The sequence below is a fragment of the Mastigoproctus giganteus genome, chromosome 7 (assembly GCF_048544385.1).
Source record: "Mastigoproctus giganteus isolate SK-2022 chromosome 7, ASM4854438v1, whole genome shotgun sequence".
In the NCBI taxonomy this organism is placed as follows: domain Eukaryota; kingdom Metazoa; phylum Arthropoda; class Arachnida; order Uropygi; family Thelyphonidae; genus Mastigoproctus; species Mastigoproctus giganteus.
Genome location: NC_143581.1, coordinates 10,363,782 through 10,387,241, shown reverse-complemented (window position 1 = coordinate 10,387,241; position 23,460 = coordinate 10,363,782). Strand labels below are relative to the sequence as shown.

Genomic DNA, 23,460 nt, shown 5'->3' with positions numbered 1-23,460 from the left:
GACAACACTTAAAAATAAGGTCAGAACATCTCAGAAGTCAATCATAAAGCCTTAATTGAAAATGAAACTAACTTTCAAGCCCTTCAAATCTTCACCAATGACGTCTTCTGCAGAAGAATGCAGATGTTTCACCACACTGGATAATTGAACAAGCTCTTGCTGAGCTGTTTCCTGCGTCACCTACCAGTCATCCTGGACTTGAATTCTTTTGATCTCTGAGGTTGTTCAGAGATGTCAATCACTGGTGTGTTTTATTATTATTATTATTATTATTTTATTTATTTATTATTATTAATTTATATATTTTATTTATTTATTATTATTAATTTATATATTTTATTTATTTATTTTTATTTTTATTATTATTATTATTTTTTTTTTCTTTCTGCTGGTACTCAGGACTGGGCATCCTGAGTACTGGATTGCTAGAATCAACTGGTGTTGCACTACCTCCAGTGGATGCGGGATTTTAGCACGCTGCTGAGGTGCAGATAGTTGATTTTGTCCGGTTCCATGTGCCTTGGGATGGGCATCAGGCAGCATTTTCTCAGTGTTGGCTGCTCACATTTCAGGCCCTGATTACACAGATTTTGTAGTCAAGACAGAGACAATTTGCGGAGATGGACCCTGGTCCCGGAACCGCTACAAACAGGCCACATACATATATACACACACGGTAAACATCGTTGCTGACCAGGTACTCCTTTCATGGCAACGGTCTTCCCCTCTGGCAGAAGACTTCCAGGTATTGCCCTGGCTTCCAAATTCCCCAGACATCAATCCCATCGAGCATCTGTGGTTTGTGTTGGAACAGCAACTCCGATCTGCGGCGTCTCAACCACGGACCTTACAGGAGTTAAAGGATCTGCTGGTTACGTGTTAGTACCAGATACCGCAAGACACATTTAGAAATGTAGCGTCCATGCCTCGCCGGCTACGAGCTGTTTTGGCTGCACGTCGAGAGCCAACATCATATTAGATAGGTGGTCATAATGTTTTGGCTCATCGGTGTGTGCTCACATACGTGGCAACCTGTGGATACCCAATCACATATAAGATAGTACACGATGAGGAAGATACCCCTTGGGCGGCGGTAGTGGTACGCAACCCAGACTACACAGTCACGAAAGTTAAACAACTATGCTCGTCATGGGCAGCTTGTGCCCACGTATTGACGCCACTAGGCCAGTTCTACATAGTGGCACTGTACTGTAGACCAGGGGAGGACATTACCCCAGCTACACAATACCTTCAAGTTTTGGTAGACTTGCTCCCAGACGAGAAAATAATCATAGGGGGAGATGTCAATTGCCGATCCCCCACCTGGCACAGCCTGACTCCGGACAGAAGCGGAACTCGGAACGGGCAAATACTAGACGAATATCTTTCTAACTCCCCGATCATGGTACTAAATCGGCCACACCAACTGCCCACGTTCTGTAACACACTGTGGGAGGCCACGATCGACGCCACGCTGTCCACTAGGAACGTCGCAGGCTATATTAAGGATTGGCTTGTTCGGGATTCGTGGACAACGTCCGATCACAGAGTGATTACCTATCAGATAGCAAGGTCACTTGACAGAGCCCCAATATCCAAGCAAATACAGAGCCGATATGCCATCCGCAAAGCAAATTGGGAACGTTTTAAGGAAATCCTAATACCAGCAACGGCCCAACATCTAACTGAGACAAATCAGCTCGAGGAACCCAATAAAACCCAAACTAAAGTAACCAAGATAATAACAGAAGCCAGCAACGCAGCAATAAAAAGAGGAAGCCCGATCCGGGGGGCTGTCCCGTGGTGGACCCTGGAAATTCAACAGCTCAGACGGGAAACAATTACAAGAAGAAAACAATTCCAGCAGGCAAGGCGTACATGGCCGGCCCATGAGGTTGAAGCTTTAAGGGAAAGATATAGAGAAGCCAGAAACAGCTACACAAATGCGATCGTCAAGAGCAAACGCAAGGCCTGGGAGACCTTTGTAAGCACAACAGGGAACACCGAACCCTGGGGTGTGGTATACAAGATAGTGACGAATAAACTTCCCAGGGGGGAAGTCATTTCAACCACCCAGACACCACAAGGTGATTATACCACCACGTGGCAACAATCTATAAGCAATATATTGGATGCCATCTTCCCGAAACCAATAGAGCCATCACTGCCAGAGCAACTTATCATCTGTCAAGATAATGAAGTTTACTCAACAGACACTCAGGAGCCACCCTTCACACGGGATGAACTACAACAAATGGCAACCACGATAAGAAATAATAAATGTCCAGGCCTGGACTACTTAGAACCCGAAATTATTAAGAAGACTGTGGAGATCGTTCCAGACCTCCTCTTACACCTATATAACAGCTGCTTGGCTAAGGGCATCTTCCCCAAAAATGGAAGACAGCAAAGGTAAAATTAATCGCCAAAAATTCGAACAAACCACCCCACCTGCCAAACTCCTATCGGCCAATAGCCCTACTGCCGGTTGCAAGCAAACTGCTTGAAAGACTACTCTGTACAAGGATAAATCAGCATTACCAGGCAGCGAAACTCACAGAGACATCGCAATACGGATTCAAGAAGGGTTCGTCTACTGTGGAAGCCTTGCGTAGCCTATCGGAATCAGCAGCAAACTGCAATAATAAATATCTTCTAGCCATCTCTGTTGACTTCGCTGGGGCGTTCGACACCATTTGGTGGCCGAGCGTACTGGCAAGACTAAGGCTTGCACATGTGCCGATCAACTTATATTCCATAATTAGGTCTTATCTCTCCGAGAGACGCATCATCGTGGAAGCACCTTATGGTAGAGTGAATCGTGATGTCCACAGAGGCTGTCCCCAGGGTTCTGTTCTGGGGCCGCTCCTGTGGAATATGGTTTTGGATGGGTTCTTGGCTTTGCACCTTGGTGATGTGCGCTCCCAGGCCTTTGCTGATGATTTGGTCCTCACCATTGCTGCAGATAGCCGGGCCCAGCTAGAGGAAAAGGCCAATCAGGCAATGCTGATATTGCAAAACTGGACCAGAACCCACTGCTTGACGATATCAACAACAAAGACGTCCTCCGTCCTGCTAAAAGGCAAGCTTGATATACGTAGACCGCCACAAATAAAGGTGGGACCTACCACAATAAAATTAGTGACCCAGTTAAAATATTTAGGAGTTATACTGGATGGTAATCTTACTTTTAAACACCATCTAACTTATATCAGAGCCAAAATCAAAAGATACTCTGGATTGGTGGCTAGGATCGTCAAGCGGGACTGGGGGTTAAACCAACGCACCCTGTCATTGTTTTATAAAACAACCTTCCTACCGATCATCACTTACGCCTCAGCAATATGGTTTTCCAAAACAGGAACTGTAGTAAACCGACGCATCCTTGATGCAACGCAAAGAACAATCCTACTGACAGTTACACGTGCTTGTAGGACAACCAGTACCCACGCGCTGCAGGTCTTGGCCGGAGCTCTTCCCCTTGACTTAGAGATCATGCGTAGGGGAATGAACTACCACATAGAGAAAGGAATACCTTGTACATACCATGGCTATACTATGGACGTTAATGCACCACAAAAAAAATGAAAAGACAAGGCTGCAAAAACACCTGATGCAAGTTTGGCAGGAGCGCTGGGCCAACTCAAATAAGGGAAATATCACCAGGAAATTCATTCCGAACATCGACAGGATGTACCCCAGTCCCCCAACTTGGTTTCAACCTGGCTTATACACCACCTATTTATTGACTGGTCACGGGGCCTTTACAGCCAAGCTGGCAGCGCTGGGGATTGAGGTGGATCCGAGATGTGCCTGTGGGGAGCTTGAGTGCTGGGAGCACATTATGTTGATTGCACCCATTATGAGGACCTCAGGTGCAGACTGATCACTGCAATACACTACCTCCCCAAGAACTTGGAATCACATCTATTGGACTCACTTGAGGAATACAGGGAGCTAAAGGAATATGCCCAAAAACTATTTGGTAGGCGTAAAACATTGATAGCCATCTACAGAAGGTAAAAAAAAAAAAAAAAAAAAACACAGAATATGCGTGGAGAGGACTCAAGGAGAACCTCGCCCAGGAACCTGCTTACTACTAATCATCTAAAACCAGCGATCGCAAGAATAACCCCATGGAGCTGCGGATCTTCCCATGATGAAGAGAACCACAGCCATAGCTAACAGACCAACAATGGACCTGACCAGTGTTCATAGCTGAGGAAAAATATAGCTACCAATGACAGAGAAGACCAACGAAGATAGAGAAACTCCAAGTTGCTGCCTCAACGGAGCCATATTGGCTCTATGCTCTGCACTCTCTTGTGCAGTGCAATTCTTTTACTCCCACACCCGGCAGGGGAGGGAGGTGACGGCTTGCTGTCGCCTCTCTTCCCTGCCACACCATTTCTTCCCTCTGGTGGGGCATGGGCATGCCTCACTGAAAAATTGGGGGTCACCTACCCTATCGACCCTCTTCTTCCTATTTCACCCACCAGCCTTCATTCTCCCCTCCCAGCACTTTTTCTTGCACAGCGTATAGCCCTACACGTCCAAATTTAAATACACCAAAACATTTCGCCCAACCTTTTAGGCACTTCAGAAACAGGCTTTCAGCGTCAAACCCCATATTAGTGCTTTAATGTAAGTGATTTAAAATCAACCGCGGTCGTTCCAAATTTATTTTAGGTCCTAGCCACTAAAATCCCAGGAAAGTAAGTGGCAGGACCTGCCAGAGTACAATTGACTCAATGGTAACACCCGGCTAGCCTCCACGTGGCCAGGTATGGACAACGTCTGGTCCCATTAGGGGCCTGGCGGCCAATAAGCCGGATAAACAATGGGCACAACATATAACACTACTCATGACCCACACACTTCTAAATCTCTGGCTTTGACAGGGTACTGTCACCGATACATAGAACATTCGCGGAGATGGGAGAAATCCCAGGAGCCGCTAGACCCTCAATATACCTCATACCTCATACGTGGCAACCACCCTATTTATTATTTCCTTTTTTTGTTTGTCTGCTATGTTCAATTCGTTAGGTTATTCGATTGGGTGGCTAGCTAACGTTATTTGATAAACTGACGAACGCTGCATTACAGGCTCTGCATTACACGTTATGTAGTGCCCCGGAACTTGCCCTTCCCAGAACACTAAGAGATAAAAATCTTAGATATTATTTATATAGAAATCTGAAAAGAAATATTTCTTTCTGAAAGATTTTGGCTAAAATGACACTAAATTGGAAATAAAATGGTAAATTGTAAATCATTATATTAATTCCTTTTTTCTTTTTTTTTTTGGTCATGTTTAAAAAAATAGTAATAAAAGTCTTTAAAAATAAATATTAAGATATCTTTACGGGTTGTAGCAGGAAAACACTTATTCGTTTTCACGCATGAGCAGATTAAAACAAACGTTGCCTGGGAAACAGCAAAACGACTAGAGTTTAAAGTCGTCTGCTGAGTAAAAAATGGCGAAATTGTATCAAATTAAAGGCAATGTTTTTCTTTTATTACTGATCATTATGCTTACAATTTGCTTTTTAATCTTATTAACCCAATAAGGGCGCATATTCAGCTGACATTTGATTATTTTTAAATGCAATTTTCTTGGTAGGAGATGTAGGCTTTGATAAACGCAAAGTAGGGTTGCGAAACCCTACTTTGCTTCAGTGAGAAAAAATATCTTGTTAAGCATGACAAAACTGGATTTTCTCACACATTGAGACAACCTGCTTATTTTGAAGTTATTAAAGAAGCCTTTAAGTATTTAAAGATGGTATCTCCTCCTTAACAACAGACAGAAGAGAATATTATATATTCGAAGTTTGTTTCTCTCCTATTGATTAGAAAGGAGAAAAGAAAAAAAGGTGGAGACAGACAAGAAAATCTCCACGGTTTTTTATTCGCTTTAGTTGTGTTTGCAGGGGAACAACTATCTGTCTAGGTATAACCTTAGTGTAAAATTAGCCTCTCACTGCTGTGGGTCTTTAATCAGATCCCAGCGCACGTGCATCTGACAGGAATGCGTTTTTGTGATGGTAAAGTGTACCAAAGCGAGTTTTTAGACTTCTTGGAAGCAGGCCACGTTCAGCCGGTAATAATGATTATCGGATCACGTGATGTACCTAGACTAGTTCTTTCTTAGTTCGATTGTATACTCTGCTTCTGTGCAATTTTCAAGCACTTTCAGCAATTGAAGGTTCCATAAATCAAACCTGTATGACGAGGTTCGTGTTGAATTGTATATAACTGGTATAAAATTTAAAAGACCTATGGTACCACCGAGATATATATATATAATTCATCAAAGATGGATTCCTCGTTAGAAAGATTTTCCTTCTTATCTCTTCTGTTTTCTGAACCTCCATCATGTGCCATTATTTTAAAATATTTTTATGTCCTTTGACATCGTATTACTACGACATTTATTGTTTACCCAGTGGAATAGTTCTTCAAAACCCTTTGGAAATTGCTAGCCTATTGTTAAGTGACTATACAAGATGTTGCAAAAACTTCAAATTTAAAACTAAGGATGGAAAGAATATAGCGAAAGAATACAGCAATAGAATTTGATATAAGCTTCGACCTGGACGTGCTCGAATATCCACAGGAGATGTGATTGCATCAGCTGTTATTCTTTCGGATCTTTTGAGTAGTGAAGTGCGCTTCCATTTGAGTGGAGCTGTTAAAAAACCGTTACAGGTACTGGAGCAATGAGAATTCCCAGTATGTGGAAGATGTCCACATAATGGCCAACCATTCATGAACATACAATTAAAGGGCCATCTGCATCGTTTTGGTGAATTTGTGAATGATGCATCGGATCTCATAAACACGTGGTAGAAAATTACATGAAAGAAATGTCTTTACAGTTAGGCAAACATTTTGATCCCAACAAGGCTTTGCATCTCTTCATTTTCCCTGTATAGTTTCAATATTTCTAATTTGAAAAGCTATTTGGATAATGGATTGGTCATAACTCCAGTTATGATTTGATGCGAGTGTGGGTTTCATGAGAATATCGTTTTGGATGTTGTCCAGGTTACCCAAGAAATTCATATTCGAGATTAACATTTTATGGAGATTTTTTTCCATCCTGCGACGGGTACTGGTAACAGGTGTATGAAGTGGTTGTTATGTCCGACTATTATTATTATTATTCGAGGAACTCTTTGACTACATTACAGGTGTTCAGGATCGCAGCTTTGTGTAGTTCCTTGTAAGTGTTCTCTGAGAGGCTTATTGCTGCTCGATTGTTAGGTAGGCTCTTTGACATGGTGATCTTTGGTGGACCCAAAGATCACCATGTCGCTTTCACTATCACCCTTTAGGCCCCCGTGGACAGCACGGTTGGTAAGATCGCTGTCCTCCTCACACCAGGTGGAAAAGACCTGAGTTCGAGTCCCGTCAATGACGGGAGGAATTTTTATGGGGTTTTTCACAACGTGGCTGAGTTAGTCGATTTCAGGTGTGGGTAGCATGGTTTATACTCTCGGAAACTCGACCAGCAAACAGAAAATCGACCTCAGAACACGCAATTTACAGACAATATACAGGGAACAATAGTCACAGATGCTCCTAAAACCCTACAACAACAACAACAGCAACAATACCCTTTGGCTTTAAAATTGTATTCTTTTGTATTAAAATTGTATAAAATTGTATTAAATATAATATTTGTATTAAAATTGTATACGTTTGGATCATTTACGGTTTCATACACGGTTTCAAACAGAACCATGGTTTTACGGTTTATGCACAAGTATTTCTTCATATATTACTGTATTAATGAAATATGACTTCTGATATTTTGGTAGGGTAGTGCACAACGTTATCAACTTGGTAACTAGAACATTATATACATAACTGTTGGAATAAAATGGATTTATTTTATTTATAAAGGTTTATACATAGCTTATACATATAAATGGAACAAATACAACAGTTTTTTGTAGATGAAAATCTCCTATACATTTTGCAGATTGTTCTTTGACGAACAGTGGGAAATATTTAACAAACGAACAAACCCCCCTCTGCCGAAGTATGTATATAGATTTGCCCCTCTGCGACCAATCACACATCGATGTGCATTCAAGTATATTTTTCCAGATAGAATGGATGCTTTAGCTCAGTAGATGGATGTCAGCTCCAGCTAGCCTTCATTGTAAGAAATTGACTAAGGATTCAATCCTTAAAGGACTCAAAGGCACTCTTAATTCTTTCACAATGTTGTCTGTGTGCTAAAGCAAATTATATTTTCTAATCAAGGATCCTTTTATTTAAAAAAATACAAGATATCGCTTTCACCACACTTTGGCTTTCCGTGTTCTGAATCTACGAAAGATTTCCATCATAAAATACTTTCATTAACATTAGGATTCCACCATTAGGATTCAGTCCATTTTTTTCTCTGCAATCTTGAACGAGTCCTCAATATATGAAATAGAGTTGAAACTATACAGGTGATCGTATTATTGGAAAACACACACACGCACACATAAATGTGCTTCGAACAGGCTATACGTGAATGAATACCGAAAGATATTGGCTAAATACAGGTGGAATGGCCAAAAAACAATTAAGAAATTATATATATATTAACAGCTAGGTTAATGATTACAGTTCCATACGGCATTCCATGGAAAAATCTTTGAAATAGCACATGGGGTTTAAACACTTTTACCAAACCGCATACAATCATGAGCATTCAGTTAAAGATCAACTTCATAAATCTCTTCCTCAATCCACCAACTGTAGTAAGCCAATATTAAATTCACTTTAAAAATCATTTTGAGCACTTTGTGTACTAAAGCTAGCTCCAATTGGATCTTTGGACACTATTCTTTGCCTACTGCTGTACATCAGCTTATGAAACTGTAAAAAACCGTTTATAGAGTGGTCCATATCAGTCCTTAACATTCAACAATAACCATAAAAATTTTATATAGAGAAATAATTCAACAATTATCTTTCATTGGTCAGAAACAGGCGAGATTTAAAACACATCTCTTCTACATCTATGGGTCAATAGTTTCAGTTTATTCACACCGGATTCTGAAGAAAGAAAAAAAAAAAAAAAAACACATTGCTTCAGCTCCAACTTAACCCTCCAGGCACGAAGCGTTCACAATATCCTACATTTTCCTGTCGTGTTTCTGTTGGTATGCCGGTCAGCCTTAAATAGATGTGGTTCTGTCAGCTACCACCTCCTTGTCATTCAACCCATGGAAGCTTTGGAGTCTTGCTCTTTCTATGGCCTCCTTGTTCGGTGGTGGGGCAGTGAACACGTGCTCATACAACAACGCCGCTAGCACACCTCCGATGATTGGGCCAACCCAGTAGATCTGCAAAGAGTAGTTAGAAATGATTCAGAATTTATGTATTCCAAAATATCTTAAAGAATGAGTTGTAGAAAGAAAACTTCTCTCATTTAATATTACAACACCTAACAAAGAAGAATGTACGCTTCAGATTAATAATACATACACTGGTGGACAAAAGTTAAGGTGTGGTCAGTTTTGCGCGTTTACCATTTTGAATCGAACTAAAATTGTACTTAGGTACAATTACATAAATTGTACAAGTAAGTAATGCAAATTCCGGTGAATCCATGTCAAGTATGTTTGGGTAACGTTTCGTGGTTTAATGGTACAGAAGCAGTGCATGAGTTTCATTGCAATTGAGAGCGCTGTGGGTAGGATGGAAGTGGGCAAGTCACTGGCGAAGGAAGCATGGATCATTAATATCCATAAATATTAAATTCCGATAGTGGAAATTGCTAAATAGCTCTAACTGCCGGACATTGGGAGATGATTCTGCCACCGTCTCCAAGTTAGTCGGTGTGGGGCGTGGCTTGAACGGATCCCTTATCCGAAAGTCTAGTTTTTCTTCCATCAAAACAGATGTCAAATATGTCTCAGTAAGAATTAAAGCGACACAACACCCAGAAGCTTCAAATCCTAAACTACAGTACTTTGTCCAGCAGTAGATATATTGATAAAGCGATAGACTGATAAACAAACAGAATTAAAGTTTGTGGATACAATGGAAGAGAGAGAATGAATAATAATTACTGGTCTTCTTGGTTCGATGAAATTTGAAAAAACTGGACAGATTGATTTGTAATAGTGCCATAGTATAGGTTAGGCTGGCAAAGACAGATTATGAGAAATCGTAGGCAAATAGAGCAAAGAGTGGGGATAAGGAATTCTTCACATATATTAATGCAAAGAAGAGAAGCTCAAACCAAATCGAACCCTTATGTAATGGACGTGGGGGACAGTATTAGATACCCCAGCTGATGTTGTAGCTGGGGTTTCAATTCCACTCCCATAATTTCAATGAGAAATTATGGGAGTGGAATTGAAAAATATGTAATTAAAGATATTGAAATTTCACATGATTATTTAATGAAAAACCTTTCCAGCCTACAGGCGAGTAAGGCTCCTGGGCTGATGTTATATACCCTGTAATTTTAAGGGAGGCGGCAAGTGAGCGCATTTCAGGAGAGTTTCTGTAGGATTGGAAAAGTGCCAATATATCTCCGATACATAAGCGGACCGCACTTAAAAAAAGTAATCGAGCTTCTTCAAAAGGGTCCGAAGACGAGTAACTCGCCTGTTGAGATCCGCAAAAGGGCGTCCATATGAGGAAAGACTTCGAATATGTGGGTTGCACAGTTTAGAAACTAGGCACCTTAGAGGAGACTTGAGAAGACTCTGAGAAGCAAAAGTAAAATGAATGACGACGAAATTTTCACGGTTATAAATGATTCTAGAACTCTGGACAATAAATTCAAGTTACGGGAGTAGACGTTTAGACTGGATTGCAGGAAGTGTTATTTTATCCAGCGAGTTACAAATTATTGGAATAAGTTGCCTACATGGGTGGTAGAGGCTGACAGTTTGGGGAAATTCAAAGGTCAGCTGGATAGTTACCTACGGGAGGAGGGAAACGTATAGATTGTCTATTTCCTTTTCTTTTATTATTTATTTTATTTAATTTTTTTATTATTATGATATATTACTCTTTTTTTATTTTTTGGCCGGTGATAAGCCTTAGGCTTCCTTATACCCTATGACTATTATTAATACTAATTCCTTCTGAAAGAGCGAAATATAAAACTTTATGAAAACTCATCCTGTGGGAGTTATTACATGCAGACGGACGGACGGACAAAGAAATAATAACTATTAGATTTCTATTGCTTCGATTTTAATTGAAATAAGGCTCTCTACTGGTTCAATTTTAACCACGTAACGGCGTTAGCATGGATAACACTAACCAGTCATCCTGCTTTCTAACTAGCCTTGCTTATTTTGAGAGTGACAGGCAACATCAATAAATTTTAAAATAATATTATTCATGAATACTAACCAAAAGTCGAATTCTTTAATTCATTTATTTATTTTTTGGGAGAGTGATCTATTCTTTGTCTAAATGATTATAACCTCCATCTTACAGCACACCGGATTATTTAAAGGTGCAGTGTCTTAACGTATTGACAACAGAAGGGTAAAAAACACGTCTAGACTTACCCAGTGGTCAGTCCATATGGATGCCATTACTGCTGGACCAAGAGATCGAGCTGGATTCATCCCAGCTCCGGTGTAATTAATCTAAAATAAAACAAATGCACCTTATTAATAAATTAAGTTAATCACAAATTTTGTACATACTTAAACTAATAGTATGTGTTTCAACTAGTACGTTAGTGTCTCAACTACAGGGTGTCCGAAAAGTCTGGAACCAGTGGTGTAAAAATATGTTTTTCTTTACAAGTGAAAAATGGCATTAACACTGGACGAAAGGGTAGAGATAGTCCTTCTTAGTGGTCGTTAGGGATGATGTGGAGTGGGCACCACGATCACCTGACTGCATTTTGGGGATTCCTGAAGGCACAGATGTGGACTGTAAAAATCCGAGATCTTCGTCATCTTAGGGAGAGAATTACCAAGGCTTGTGCTGCTGTTGATCCCAATATGCTGAAAACAATCCAAACAAACATGGTACGCCAGCTGAGAAAATGGGTGGAGATTCAGGGTGGACACTTTTAGCACATTTTGTAAATGAGAGTAAGCATTATATTCTATGGTAAACCAAATTCTGCCAAAATTTGGCAGAATTTGGTTTACCATAGAATATAATGATGAAATGAGTAGAAAGGGGGAATCTTTGGACAGATATAACGGGCATTTATAGGGGTTGCATAAGAATTATCAGAAAGATCACATTACAGAAGTCGATACAAGATGCCTGAAATTATAGTCACATGATATCACTACGGCGTATGATCCTGCCAGCGGTGAACCATGCTCGATATAAGGGTGTCTATAAGATTCTGTGGCAACAAATCCCATTCTTCCATCAGCATAGACCTAAGCTCACTAAGTGACCGAGGACTTGCCTGTCAGCGTGCGATGCGACTCCCAAGGGCGCCCCACAAATGTTCGATTGAATTTAAGTCTGATGATCATGCTGGCCACGGCAGTCGTTGGACGGATGCCGCGAAGCTATTTCCATGGTGATCGAGCCTCCCAGTAACTAAGAGCCAGTTGAACAACACTACTCACACCGACTGGCTTTGCAATGCTGTGCATACTTACGGAGTACTCAACGCGGATTTGTGGGGAACCACAGGAATCGCTTGACAAATACACTATGTCCACCATCTTCAGTTTCAAGATTTCTCCACCACTTCAGCTCTATTTGCAGTGGCATTGTTCATTATTCCACCCCACACGAGAATTTCGCCTCCACCGTAAGTGTCCATTCTCTGATTTTGGAGGAATGGTACTGCCATCCTCGTTGTCTCCAAATGAGATAATTTCTAGAAACTGTTTTTAGGCTAAATGGAACTCATCAGAGAACACAATTGTACCTAATTTTGTCCCGCTTCATCACACAAGCTGCACGAGTTACACTACGTTTTCTACGTGTTCTGTTAATTTTGTCGAGCAGTGTACTTGTTCTTAGAAAATGTTCCTCCTACCGAATCGTGCTTAGCATGCCCTTCGTTTGACGTCATCATTCCCATTACTAGCATTATTCCAGTCGTGTAATCTCACGACTGGAATAAGCATTCTAACACAACCCATTGCTTATTCTGGAGCTATAAACACTCCATGATTAAGGCGAGGAGAGCTGACAGAAAATACAAATGCCTTTCTTCCCGTGTGCTCCTAGAGAGGTCATTTCGAGCAAAATTGTTCTGAGTAAAAACATTCAAAATCTAAAGACTTCCATTTCTCGAATCTTTCCTGCCTTCAGAGGATTTTCAGCTAACCACCCACGGATAGAAAATTCTTACGATGAACATGACAAAACACATAAACTTTTTTACCTCTGCCTTCTGAAAATGGAATACAGTTTATTTACATAATATAAACATAAGGAAGGAAGTCAGAATCTTCGCGTGATGCTTCTCCATCTGTTAAATCTACCCAGAAATTATTTTTGGTACTCCCAAATTAAATTTGCTTTCTTTTTTGTAAGAATAAAAAGTACAATATTCTTTCTTTTTTCCAGTTACTAAGAGGGTTAGCAAGTCGTAAAGTAATAAAGATATAAAGGGTAGATGCTTTGTTGGTGGCCCTTGATTACATTTGTCCAACAACGTACACGTATATCTTCACTTTGATAAAACTAATCTTTGTAGCAGCATTGTTTTCTCGTTGAAAGTTTCGATTTAATAACTATACTAGTACCAAAGTGTAGTTACCAGTTACAAGTTAGGATTCATTGGCAATGGCTTATTATCAAGGATTTGGAGAACTTAATTTGCATATTTGACATCATTGAAACTTAGTTCTCCCACTTGGATTAAATTAACAACCAAAAACTTTGAAATCTTGTGTCAAATCTTTCTTAAGAATTGAATAATAAATAGATATACACTGCTCGACAAAATTAACAGAACATGTTTTTTTTTTAATATTTTATTGTCAACAGTCTCTTCGGAGACACTGTTCACAATAAAATAGGAGTCCCGTTTTAGCCTAAAAAGGGACTATAAACGTTATTTCAGCTGGAGACATCGAGGAATGCGGTACCATCCCTCCAACATCAGAGAAAGGGACACTTACGGTCGGGGCGGTGTTCTCTTGTGGGGGGGGGATAATGATCAACAGCCGCACCCCTCGTTTTTTATAAAAAAAAAAAAAAAAAGGTAAACTGCAGCCATTATCAATCCACTGCAGGATGGAAGCCTTCTCAACGATTCATGTTAAGGGAAATGGACAATAATCTGCCACGCTGGTCTAGTGCGGGTTTACAGATCGACCGTGTTTAGCAGTGAGGGTTTGAACCCCGGTCTACTCAAAGAGCGTGTGCTACTGCACTCCCGATCTGCTCAATTAGTGGTACCGTAATTGAGCAAAGGTACCGAGAACAGATCCTCGAACCATATGTGCGACTTTTTAGGGGTACAGTTCGTCCAGATTTTCTTTTCATACACGATAATGCCACTGCACAGCACATGGAACTCAAGTGGTGGAGGAACATCTTGAACCAGTGGGAACCAACGTTCAACCAGTGAGTCCAATGCGGTGCCCTTGGGCGTCGCATTGCATGCTAACATGCAACTCCTCGGTCATTTAGTGAGTTAAGGTCTAGGCTGGTGGAAGAATGGAATTTGTTGCCAAAGAATCGTATAGACACCATTATATCGAGCATGGTTCGCCTTTGTCGAGCCTATTTGCACACATGACCATATTTTCGAGCATCTTGTATCGACTTCTGCAATGTGAGCTTATTGGTAATTTTTATAGAACCCCTATAAATGTCCCTCTCCGAAGTTTTTCGCTGTCTCCTCATTTCATTGTCTTTCTATGGTACACCACCATTCCAAATTTTGTCCCTCTTCATCACAAGCTGCACAAGTTACGTTTTATACGTGTTCTGTTAATTTTGTCGAGCAGTGCAGTTCGGGAATTATGAACTTGTTTTCATACTTTCAAAAAAAATTTGCTTAAAATGGGGGCGTAACAACAGCGATTTGGGAAGGTATTATATAATGTTCGCAACATTGATGAAGGTTGTTGAAGTAACTGGAAGCTCTTATGGAATACTCGTTATAATACGATGGTTTTTCTTATTTATCATCCGAACCAGTCAATATTTTCAAGCATAATAAGCAAGGCCCGTCCCAGCAAGAAATTATGACTCTTCCATGTCCAAAACGACTCTTCCACTTAGTATAATTGATAACACCAATCTCTATGATTCTGTAATCCACTCACTTCACCTCTCCACCTGGGAAATGCATACATAGATAACTGTTATTTATGTCTATCTGCAGGATCTGTAATTAGGTCTCCTACAACTGTCGACTCCTATCAATAAACAAAAAATGATTATCAGTTAAATACGCATGCGCCATGTATGAAATGAACACGAAATTGAGGTAACAGTCAAATTAAATCCATCTTCAGAGATGAAATATGAAAGCACGTCGTCTGCTGAGAAAAACCAAACGAAACCAAATAAACTCGAACTCCTACATCACGTGACATTTATACAATTTTAATTTGCACCAAACGACACAGAAGGCATTTGCTTCTTATGACTTCTGACGTCTTTATCACACGTCTGGCTTACTTGTCGACAGATGCCGTCACCACACACATGATCTCTTGAAATAGGCAGCTCAGGACGGCAAAATAACGAGGAACTAACGCAGTAGGATGACAGGTTGCATGCAGGAGGTGCCAGGTCTCGCGACTCCTGCTGGGAGGGTAACAAGACGTGTTCATGGGATATGACTGAAAGGGAAAATTCTCCGCTCACGTGTTTACTTTAGGTGATTTTAGGTTATTAGTGACACTCCACCGCACAGGAATGTTTTATCTCTGGCGTGCCAGGACTGCAATGAGCATGCGTCGTGGATGAGCACGTTTTTTTTTTTATGTATATATATATATACAACACTCCTATCTCAATGTCACGTAGCTGAGTGAAAGTCGTCTCTTGTTTGATTCTCCGCATGATAAAGTGTTTGACCTCTTTTTCGTTGTTCATTTTCTTGGTTAAAGGGGACAAAAAAGGAGTCAAGGGGGCTAATTTATTTCTGGATATACATTGTTTTGTTAAAATGTTTTATTAGAGAATTTTCGTAGGAGAAAAATTCTCAGTATACCTATATACGGATTGTTGTATATCCGTTAAACGACCTTTACAGGGGCATCATTAACATCATCCACTTCACAGAAAAACAGAATTGATTTAAGTACTTTTGAAAGTTAGGTTATGATTGATTGTTACTAGGTTTGGCCTCCTGTGATTTTCACATGTTCCCAAAATCTAAGGAACATCTTATGGAACGGAAATTTTCTGTCCAACATTTGATATTTTCTGAGAATAACTGGTTCTTTCAGTATAGTCGCCTTCTGTCTATCATCTTGCGATTTAAATCGGCGCTAGATTCTCAAGTATCGCACTGATGGGGTGGCTGACCTTCTACTGGCAGCAATCACCATAACAACCATTTTGGAAAGACTTATGCGCAGTTCAGTTTTTGTGTTGTCTGCTCTGTGAAGAAATCTATATGGGTCACGTAGAATTCCTAAAATCCTGTCGTGGATACAAAGGTGCATTATTAGGAAAACTGGATTCTTCTTGTGTTTGTAGAAGCATCCTTGATAAAGATTCCCTGAAGAAACATGTCGTGTTGTTTATAGGGAGCATGCTGTAAAACCAGTAGCAAGCCACCCACTTTGTTAACAAATGCTCAGAGTTCGAAAGGAGATATTTGGAAAACAAACATGTAATCTATAATAGCGTCACTCAATCATGCTCTCCAATCCAGCTGTTCTGGGAACCGTATTTAACAGTCACGTGATATCTTGCTGACATCGGCTGCTTCCGTCCAGTTGGCAGGGTGCCTAACACGAAAGAGAGAGAGGTAGAGAGTCTTAATTTGGCAAACTCTCGGGAATACTGTCCCTGAACGTCGGGACTTTAGAAAAAGACAACTCCAGAAATACTGTAAAGATCACCGAATCTTCCCTATCCCCTTTTTGAAATCTCAAGGCGAAGTATGCTTCTCCTATAACATTTCAATAATTGTCTTTTCTATGGCTGGGAGCTGCATTTGACGTCAGCAGATTGGGTAGGTCACGATTATTAATGCTAAGTAGCCAGGTCAAGACTTGTGGTACCTGTTCAACAGACAAATAGTAGTCGCTGGCTCTGACAGCGGGCAAGCGATGTTTGTGGAAGGTCATTGACTCTGAGAACGTTCGCCTACCTTGTGCTTAACTAAAATCTACCCGCTTCAGAGGTTACTTTCGCACCGTCTTAATTTGGAGTTAAGCGTTCTCACTTATACCCTCAGGCTGTTCGTCTACAAATGAATTTCTCTTTTCTGCTTCTTTACAGTTGGTGAAAGATGCCAGTTGACGATTGAGGAGCCTTTGCCATCTTCTAGAATTAAAATAAAGCCCAGTTTAATCTAAACAGCTGAGAGAATTAATAAACGCTGTTGTCTGTTCCTCGCCTTTTGTTCTGAGGATCCAATGAGATGCATTCATTATATCTGACCTCTAGGAGATTTAGTTCATGGGCAAGGGATGGCCATAAAGATAACGCTGGACATTTCTTTCCCATCAGCGCAGAGATGGCCATAATGATAGTGGCAGACTTTACTTCCTTGGAAGAGATGAGGATGAAGAATCATAAACAGGCGAAGTATTGCGCAGTAAACTTTTCTGTGAGGTCATGATGATCACAGAAGTTTGGATTATGCAAGCCTCTGAATTACGCAAATTCATCGAAATGAGATTTAAATTTTCCTTATAATCTTTTAAGAGAAAGTTGCAATTGGGCTTCTTGGTCATTCATGGACAAAATATTTGGAGGAATACTAAACGGTATTTTCTTGAGGGGGAGGAGAATGGATAAGGTATACAAAACAAGTCACTTACCGCCCACAGGTGGCACATGCCAATGGATAGCCCTATAGCGACTGGCGCTGACCCCTTAACATCCAACCTGTTGGAATCACAGACAGCGAAGACTGTAAACACAAGAATAAACGTAATGAGAAACTCTACGGCGAGACCCTGGAAGACCTTGAGGTTGAAGTGTAGGAAGGTGGCTCCGAGTGCCCCGTGGTGGTCCGTAGGAGTCACTGCTTTTAGTACGGCAGCCCCGGCAATACCCCCGACGCTCTGAACTGCGATGTACAGTAAGCCTCGAATAACGGAGCACTTCCCCGTCACCAGCATCCCGCAGGTGACGGCTGGATTCACGTGACCTCCGCTTATGTGACCGATTCCCTGAACGATGGTCGCTACGGTGAAGGCAAAGGTCAAGCTGATCTGGACGATGGTCGGCACAAATCCACTGGTCCACCCCTTCGTGCACGAGCCACAGGTCACGAGCACCAGCAACGCTGTTCCAAGAAACTCCGCGATCAGCGACTTCCACAGAGTGCTGCCTCCGGACAACTCGTCGATGCCAAACGCGGCGCGGAAACGGCGAACACGACCCATTTTTGCCAGTCTGGTATTTGTGTGTGTGTGTTAGTCGGAGCTACGGATGTCGGGAAATGGCGAGGAGCAGTCGGCACACACGTATAAAGGTCTCCAGACCGGCACAGGTAGGCGGTAGTGACGATGCCGTCTCCCGCCAATCCCAGAGGCTTTCGGCATCGTAACGGGAGGAGGAGGATGTTCCGTCACTGGTGTCAGAGAGGAAGTGACGTCATGTACTGGTTCATTCCTGGGAACGCGATGATCAACAAACACTGGAAGCCACGATAATAACCCCCTCCCCTCCCCTCCCCGCCAGGGTCAGGTTAGGGGATTTCAAGGTGCTACTGCTGCCCAGTGGGCGACCGGTTATCTTTGGCCACAGAATTACTGCTGCCAGAAAGAAGTGCTGACGCTATAAAACTTTGATATCTTTCTTATTATTTGAAATTATTATAAGCCTACAGTAATAAAAGAAAAAGTTCTGATGAACTGTATATTGCGGCGAGGGGCATGGACGATATTAGTGGTTTGTGAGTCGTAATTATCAATCGCAGGGGTTCGTAATTTGTTTATGTGATACCCCTTAACACAAAACACACACTGATAAATGTGAATTCCGTGTTAATAAGATGAAATATTAAAGAAATATATTTTATAAATTGGTCCAGTATAGAAGATTGTTGGAGTACCAATTTGAATAAGAGGGGAAGTTTGTTTTTTACTTCTATTTCAGGGGTGAGAAGTTGCAATTTCGACCGTCGACTACCCGTTGTACACTAGCCGAAGGTGAAATGGTAGTTTTCCAAGTAAAGCTACGCTTATTGAACGTTAGATCAATATGTATTTCAATGTATTTAATTGTACTAGGCTCTCCCAACAGAGATTCAATGTCAAATAATGTATCAAAATTAAAAGTTGACATGTGTATATGTAAAGGGTGGCACCTGGAACGTCTATTCAACTTCGCCTCGTATCTGTGTGAAGAACAGAATCACTAAAAGGGCCAGAAATGTGATTGATGTAGGTTTGTGTGGTGTGCATGTACTGTTGTTGTGTTCTGGCCACTTGGCTACCTAGAAGCATCAGTCACCTGGAGAGATGATCCTGGGTACTTGTCCACACCACGGGAAGGTGGGCCTGTCTCAGTAAAGCACATACTGTCTAAAAAGAGGCTCGGACCCACCTGGTGTTGCCAGAAGGTGGGCTAGGATCCTATGGGGACCCCATTCCATATCAAAATTAAAGTCTTGCTCATTATATATCCATTTCAGTGATCCCGATATAAATCATAATTCTTAAATTAGCATTAGTAAAGGCATGTGATGCAAGAAAGCAAGCTTGTACAGCATCAGCCAAATAAAAAACCCTTCCCGTTTCACCCATTCATTCACTCCAAATGTTTGTCTAGTTCTGCCTTGAATTTATTTACGCTGTCAACTTCCACAATGACAGATGGAAGTTTGTTCTAGCAATCAACCACCCGCTGGCTAAAGGCAAATTTTCGCGCATATCTATTCTACAACTGTCTTTCTCAATTTGAATTTATGTCTCTTCAGGCGATTAATCTGGACAAGAGGATAAATCCCGGCAGCATTGAGCTTGCTCAAACCATTCAAGGCCTTTACATTCTCAATCAACGCCTTATGCGCTTCAGTTTACTGAAAAAACTCAGATCGCCAAAATACAAATGTTTAGAAGTGAATCAAAACAAAGTCCAGCTCATTCTAAATCCAAATCACAGATCCTAATATAAATCTTATGAGTTTTTTCATTTTAAAAAGACAATTGTAAAAGAGATGCAGAATTATTAAATCTTATCTTTTGGTCACTAGTTATTAAAGACAATCTCGCGACTTTGTTCAACCCTTCGAAATCATCATGAGAGTTCATTTTTTTTTTTTTAAATGTCATAGTTTGTGCTTATATGAAGAAACTGGCAGATAATTTAAAGTTCCGTTATCCAAAAGCAATGTTCCTCATCGTAAATGAATCTCACCTTTAAAACTTATGAGATTATCAGCCTGTTGCGTGATGTAAAATTTATCAACCAGTCTTTTCCATCTTAAGAGGAGAGATAGCTTATTGCTTGATAGGAGAGACATAGTTTGAATCATGGTTCTTTGACAGTGGTTTTCAATTTTTATTAATGATATTGATGAAGACATATCAGGCTTGTTATCTGAGTTTGCAGATGATACGAAATTTGGCAGGGTGCTTAATGACAGTAATCAATATATACCACTGCAACAAGATCTAGAAAAATTAGGCAGATGGGCTCAGAAATGGCAATTGAAGTTTGTTTGTTGTTTTGAATATTGGCAGTAGTAATCCGAGAATAAGATACCAATTGTGTGGTATCACACTCAAGTCACTAGAGAACAAAAAATATCTAGGATAATTGTACCTTCCGATATAAAGTTCTTTGAGCAGTGCAGACAAGCTGCCAATACAGCTCATGGGGTTTTGTCAACGATATACAGGAATTTTCGCCAGTTGGAATAAGGCGGTGATTATCTCATTGTACAAGGCAATGGTCAGGCCTCATTTTGAGAACTGCATATAAGTCTGGAGGCCCCAGTTTAGGAAGGATGTGGAGCTGATGGAACGAGATTATTGAGTGGAACAAAAGAGTGCTCTTTCCAGGAAAGGCTTCAGTTATACAAATTGCAGCGTCAGGAGACTAGACGCTAGGCACTTGCGGGGAGGTCTGATTGAGGTGTTTAAGGCTTTGTATGGATTGAGTAAGCCCTATTGCCCGGAAAACACACGCGAGGGAGCTTAAATTTAAATTGAGAAAGAATAGTTAGAGGATAGATGTGAGAAATTTGTTTCGTGTTATTGAAGTAGGCAGTTTGAATAATTTTAAGATAGATCTAAACAAATTCTTAGAAGGGATTTACAGGTTGTGTGTGTGTTAGGTGTTTTCTTTTAAGAGTGTACCAAAGTACTTGTCTTTAAAAAAAGTTCACATATTTTCAATAAAAATATTCATATTAAAAAAGTATATTTGTTATCACGGACGTGCATTAAACATGCAGCATGCTCGACGGTTATTTTTAAGAAAAGACTTAAAACTTTCTTAATTTTGGAACCTCTTCTATAGTTAAATGTTAATATTATGTAACAAAATCTTGAATTATGTCTTTTGCTATACAACTCTGAAAAATACACTATATTGTCAAAATTAACGGGACGTCTTCATGTTTCAAAGAACCTTTTATTGATAAATTTATTTAATAACGTGTCCGTGCATCTTTGGTCTTAATTACACATTGTATCCTCATGGATAGGCTCTGAACAAATTTTGGTAACGGAAGATGGTAATTTAGTTCTTTCCTCTTTCAACACAGAGGTAAATTAAGCTACTTTTCTGGCATGTTTGGCCTGGCCCGAAACCGACGTTACATTTCGTCCCAAAGGAGTTCATTAGAGTTAAGGTCGGAACCATAGGGACGCCAGTGTTTGGTTGGTTGTTGTAGGGTTTCAGGGGCATCAGAAACTTAGGCCATATTACGCCTTATACAAGGTGTTTCAAAAATGATGGTCAATAATTTAAAGGTGAAAATACAAACTAAAGTAAGCAAAAAAGTCCCAGTGAACATCGGGCCGCAAATGAACGGTTTTCGAGATAATGCACATTTTTTGTTAAGATCTGCCGCTGACTATGGAAGCACTAGTTTAGCCAAAAGCTGTGAATCCTTTGCTAAGGGTGATTTTAATAAACAAGATAATACATTTTTAATTTTTGGTTTCAACACCTCAGGCTTTTACAGATGTTACATGTTACAGGATGTTCTTTCTAACGCCCTTTCCTCAACATCAGGTGTTATGCTTCTGGGCCTACTTGCTCGTACTCCATGTGCGAAGCGCCCATGTACCCTGATGAATGTGCGCCTGTTGGGCTGCCTTCGGCAGAGAAATGCTTCTTGATACAAACGTGCAACCTCGAGTGCACTGCTATTGGCTTTACCATACATGAAGTGCATGTCCGCTTACTCTTCGTTGCTGTAACCTCTTTCCATGTTGACTATCCTTTGACAAGTACTAGAATGCCTGCTACGTCTCAGAGCATTGAGAGAGGGGAAAGGGAGAGAATGAGGATAACCTAACCTAAACAAACAAGTCAGTGGTGGATCCCAACACTATACAGTTCACCTTGTCAGTGGTGGATCCCAACTAGAAATATGCAATATCCCGAAAACGATTCACTTAAGGACCCATGTTTACTAGGGAAAGGAAAGGACTGTGCTACTCTCTCCTGAGACTGACTAACTCTGCCATTTTGTGAAAAATGGTCCATAAAAATCTCTCAGCTTGCCAGTAGCGAAGGATGAAAATCACAGATTTGGGGGGGGGGGGGTGGAAGGAACCTCTTTCCGAAAAGGCGACGATTGCATAGGTTCAATAAAACAGTGATTTTCATCGTAGGTGTCATTTTATTAAAGAGCCACGGGATCGCACCTTTGGTTTTTCCTGGTATTCTGTTAATATTAAACAAACGAGATAGAATACAGAGATTGGTTAATGTCACTGTACTTTTATACAATACGCTGTAGTTATCTTAATCACATTAATGATCATAATGAGGTTAAGGTCATTTTACGATACATGCTTTACATTCTCTCATCACTTTTCTTTTCTGTATCCATTTACATTTTTCTGAATAGTTGCGCCCTTTTCGTTTTTGCGAAGGTGATTAAGAAAGTTTCCACTCTTTGAAACGTTCCTAGGTTTGAGAGTGAAACAATGAATCCGACAATGAAAACAACTTATTTACATGCAGAGAACAGTCCTTCTTCAACTTTCCATGGCATGTTGGACAACCTCCACCGTCGCACTTCAAATCCTAATAGGGATCTTCCCCTTGACTTCCAGTTAGCCTGCTGTGAGCTCTCTCATCCGCTAAACAACAAAAACTCAGAGATCTTCAATATCAGAACCGAGAGAGGCACCGATATCCGTTGCGAGAACAAGC

General features: G+C 40.6%; 1 protein-coding gene across 1 annotated transcript; it reads right to left on the bottom strand.

Moving 5' to 3' along the window:
- Positions 1-8,510: 8,510 nt before the first annotated feature.
- Positions 8,511-18,571, bottom strand: LOC150082495 (aquaporin AQPAe.a-like). Its single transcript, XM_090377530.1, has 3 exons — positions 17,934-18,571; positions 11,550-11,630; positions 8,511-9,356 (listed from the first exon to the last, which is right to left on the bottom strand). Exons 1-3 carry the CDS (start codon positions 18,501-18,503, stop codon positions 9,189-9,191), a joined length of 819 nt encoding a protein of 272 aa, XP_090233656.1. The 5' UTR covers positions 18,504-18,571; the 3' UTR covers positions 8,511-9,188.
- Positions 18,572-23,460: the final 4,889 nt, after the last annotated feature.

Bases quoted from the DNA above. Each gene is read 5' to 3' on its own strand.
- LOC150082495 (XM_090377530.1), bottom strand. From the start codon at position 18,503: ATGGGTCGTGTTCGCCGTTTCCGCGCCGCGTTTGGCATCGACGAGTTG. The intron at 11,631-17,933 runs GTAAGTGACTTG...GTTTTATTTTAG, and splicing joins GCATGTGCCACCTGTGGGCG to ATTAATTACACCGGAGCTGG. The intron at 9,357-11,549 runs GTAAGTCTAGAC...TACTCTTTGCAG, and splicing joins CCATATGGACTGACCACTGG to ATCTACTGGGTTGGCCCAAT.